The sequence below is a fragment of the Penaeus vannamei genome, chromosome 22 (genome assembly GCF_042767895.1).
Source record: "Penaeus vannamei isolate JL-2024 chromosome 22, ASM4276789v1, whole genome shotgun sequence".
Classification (NCBI taxonomy): domain Eukaryota; kingdom Metazoa; phylum Arthropoda; class Malacostraca; order Decapoda; family Penaeidae; genus Penaeus; species Penaeus vannamei.
In genome coordinates, this window is record NC_091570.1 from 25,005,740 (window position 1) to 25,009,992 (window position 4,253).

The 4,253-nt window shown below is 41.0% G+C and overlaps 1 protein-coding gene across 1 annotated transcript in view; it reads left to right on the top strand.

The window, feature by feature from the left end:
- The window catches only part of LOC113812306 (caspase activity and apoptosis inhibitor 1), a gene marked incomplete at its 3' end in the record, with an annotated part of 3,091 nt that extends 1,234 nt beyond the window's left edge, over positions 1 to 1,857 (top strand). Inside the window, 3 exon segments of the mRNA XM_070136752.1 lie at positions 1 to 46; positions 1,337 to 1,464; positions 1,702 to 1,857. The exon segment at positions 1 to 46 is cut by the window's left edge and continues 215 nt beyond it. Coding sequence (XP_069992853.1) covers positions 1 to 46; positions 1,337 to 1,464; positions 1,702 to 1,857 — 330 coding nt within the window.
- Between the last annotated feature and the right edge of the window lie 2,396 nt (positions 1,858 to 4,253).

Below are 4,253 nucleotides of genomic sequence, written 5' to 3' on the forward strand. Positions count from 1 at the left end.
ATGGGAAACTCGACCTTGAGTCCACGAGGGCGCTCTTCTCTTCATGGTATACCCTGTTCATCCTGATTATACTACAATAGTTTCTGTATACAATGCTGACTATGTCAAGGTTAGTATGCTGATTCAATGGGAATGTTACGGGGTAATTGTAATACATCTGCCGCTCTGAGATCGACGATAATTTTGTAACGCTCTAGCCTGCCGGGAATATGTGGTGAAGGTTTTGCTTCTTTGATGGGGGTTGGGGGGTCGCAGGGGGCACAGCCCTCTGCAATGGAAAGTCATGTGAATAACCATGGTTATTTTCACTGTAGGTTATATCATTAGTTTTATTTAACCCCGCATTTTCTCTGGAACCTTTCATGGCCTCCCTTGCTATCGGGGCCAAGTTTGTCACTAACGGGAGCTTTTCGCGCAATAAAAATGATATATTTGCAATGTGGACAGTGAGTGAGGACAGATGTTTTCTGTGCATGAAAAAATGTAATATTCCCTGCACAAGAAAAATACTCTACAGGCTGGGTGTTATTGGTAAATGTTCACAAGACAGCCTGTGTGTCCAGCACTGGCTCTTGTACTTGTTGCTGCAGCCTCTGTGCCTTTTGGTATAATGTAAATCATCAGCAAAACACCAAAATAAAATGATTATGAGAAGTTCCTTTTTGACAGCCACTTTAAGTAACGTATATTTTAAGTAATTTTATTTCACCAGTGTTGATTCAGGAGGGCAAAATAAAATTGCTAGAAATTGAAGGTACATTTTGTAACTTATCCATAGAGGTGTGTTTCATTATTAGTGGTGACTCATATTTACCAACAATTAATGATGAATAATAGTGTGATCCCAGAAAACTAAAAGTAGATAGAATTTTTTGCAGCCCTGGGATTTGTTCTGTAACCTATAAGAATAACAAAAGAATTTTTTTGAAATTTGAATTTTGTAGGACATTCAAGAACTCAATTTTAAACATTTCTACAATGTTTAAGTTTTAAAGCTTTACAAAAGCTTCCTACTTGAAATCTTATAACTTTGTAAACATATATTCAATAATATAATCATATTTAAGCCAAATTATAAAGCAAATTCATAAAACCTTTTTTAGGTAACAATTGAGGACACTGGGAATGAAAAATACATGCTCTTGGTAATCTTTCAGTGTCAATCTCACAATTATCAGCAGTATGTCATTGTTGATAATTACCATATGTTTTCTTCCATTTTCTCTTGGTATTCCTACCTGTGTTATTCATCTTCAAAGTCAAAAGGAAAAATAGATAAAGGCAGGAATGAAAAAATATTCACAATATTGATAGTATATTTTTCATTTGGCATTAGGCAGTAGGGAGTCAACAGAAAACATGATTACACAAGACACAGATTCTCTTCCAAAGCTTAAGAAAATGAAGACTAAAAAGGCCAAATTCAAGAAAGAAAAGAAGAAAAAGATGAAGACAGGATTAGAGGTGAGAAACAATTGCTTTTTGTGGTTTTAAGATCCCAATGCCTATAAGTGGAAGCAGTTATTATTTTTTACTCACAGACTAATTTCAACAGTTATTAATTTTACTCATACCAGTTTTAACTAATTTGAATCACATAAATGCCAAATTGTAAAGGAAAAGATACATATATTTAAAGAGATCTCATCAAGGAATGAATCTGAAAGTTCCATTATACAAACCACTGTCTTTTTTTTTCAGAACCCGGAATCCGATAGCGAGAGTGATAATCTTGATCTCAGTCAGCCTCTGTATCCATTATCGCATTATGTATCAGACCAAGAGGACCTCGTCAACCAGATGTTTTCTACTATACGAGGCTCAAAGTTTCAGGCCATGCTTCCCCCAGTTCTGCAGGTTTGTTTTTTTTGTCTGTTTGGTGTCAAGGTGTTGACAATGGTGTTGGTTAAGATGATTGGAAGATAAGAATAGAGAAGCTTTGTTGATATACAGATAGTAATATCTCTTCTTTATACTGACAGAATTAGTCTCCACAGAGCATAGAGACCCTTTTTTCACTTATAGTGAAAAAAGGGCTCATTCCCCCTAATCTGTTCAGGGCTCACTCACTCCACTCTTCAAATTGAGTTCTTAACAGTAGTTCCTCCCACCTGTAAAGTGGAAGCCAGACATTTTCACAAACAACAAATAAAGATATTTTTTTCATAGCTGAGTACATAAGAGTGACACAATTTTGTGGTTGTTATTGTATATTTGTTACACTATGATAATTGAACCAATTAGTTCCATATAGAATGACTCTGAGGAAATTTTATATCTAAACTATACAGTTACTTTAACAAAGGAGTCATAGTCTGTTCACATTACAAATGTAAATAGTGAATGTTTACTTGAAACCCTGGTCTAATTTCAACACAGCTTTTTACTCATATGAGTACTCATTCTCTCTCTTTTTTTCTTTTTTTTTCTCCATTCCATATCCTCTACTACTTGAACACGGTTTCTATAAGATTACATGAGCATCCCCCAGCCACCACTTTATCCACACTCATCCAACCTGACATATTCTTGTTTATTTTTTTGTGGTTAGCTTTAGCCACTTTGCAAGGGGTTGAAAGTTAACAGTTCTTTGCACTTTTAACATACTTCAATGAAAAGGAAAATGTACAAATATACCCTGATATACACAGTTATTTGTAATAGCACTTCCTTGTGCATTTTATAGACATTTACATACAGGCCTATACACAGTCTTTGATACAATAAGAATGGTGTAATCTACATCATTCGAGATAAACCTCTTTGCTTTATCAACCTATCCCTCTGTAGCTGCCTCATCTGCTGGAGTGATAACCAGTACAATAACCTCCATTTTTACCTCTACCTCTTCTGCTACCACTATAGCCTCCATCTTTTCCTCTAGTACTTCCACCTCTTCCACTACTGCAATAGAACCCATTTTTTCCATGACCATTATAGGCTAAAGTTCTTCCATCACTACCATAACTTCCTCTTTTTCCACCACTGACATAGCTTCCACTGCTTCCACTACCACTATAGTCTCCACCTTTACTAACACTCTCATAGCCTCTGCCTCTTCCACCCCTTCCATCACCTCCATAGCTGCCATTTTTACCACCACCATAACCTCTACCATGACTTCCATCTTTGCCATAACTTCCACTTCTACCATAACTGTGATTACGTATGGGTGCAACAATTATATATCCTCCATTCGCACCATACCCACTTCCACCCTCATGCCCAACATACCCTCCTCCTCTCCCATGCTTGCCATACCATCCTTTTCCCCTGTGCCCACCATACCCACTTCCTTCCCCATGCCCACCATACCTTCCTCCTCCCCCATACCCACTATACCCACTTCCTCCCCCATGTCCACCATACCCACTTCTTCCCCCATGTCCACCATACCCACTTCCTCCCCCATACCCACTGTACCCACTCCCTCCCCCATACCCACTGTACCCCCTTCCTCCCCCATGTCCACCATACCCACTTCTTCCCCCATGTCCACCATACCCACTTCCTCCCCCATACCCACTGTACCCACTTCCTCCCCCATACCCACTGTAACCACTTCCTCCCCCATGTCCACCATACCCACTTCCTCCCCCATGTCCACCATACCCACTTCCTCCCCCATGTCCACCATACCCACTTCCTCCCCCATGTCCACCATACCCACTTCCTCCCCCATGTCCACCATACCCACTTCCTCCCCCATGTCCACCATACCCACTTCCTCCCCCATGTCCACCATACCCACTTCCTTCTCCATGTCCACCATACCCACTTCCTCTCCCATGTCCATCATACCCATTTCCTCCCCTATGTCCACCATAACCACTTCCTCCCCCATGTCCACCATACCCACTTCCTCCCTCATGTCCACCATACCCACTTCCTCCCCCATGTCCACCGTACACACTTCCTCCTCCATACCCACTGTACCCACCTCCTCCCCCATGCCTATCATACCCTCCCATACTATGAGCAGCTTGTAAAGCCTTATAAGCTACCTGCTCCCTTGCTGCCTCTGCTGCTGCATGTGCTACTGCGTCAATGCTTCCAGCTGCAGCCATTGCTCGCCCTGCTGCTTGGTTTGCCACAGCAGCTGCATCAATTCCATGATTCTTGTCAAAGCCATTTCCTGCTGTATTGACCACAATGTAACCACCACCATAACTGTTGCTGTGTTCCCCAACACTGCTATGTCCACCTCTGCCAGCATAACCAGTGCTGTGTCCTCCACCACTAGAGGCATCCCT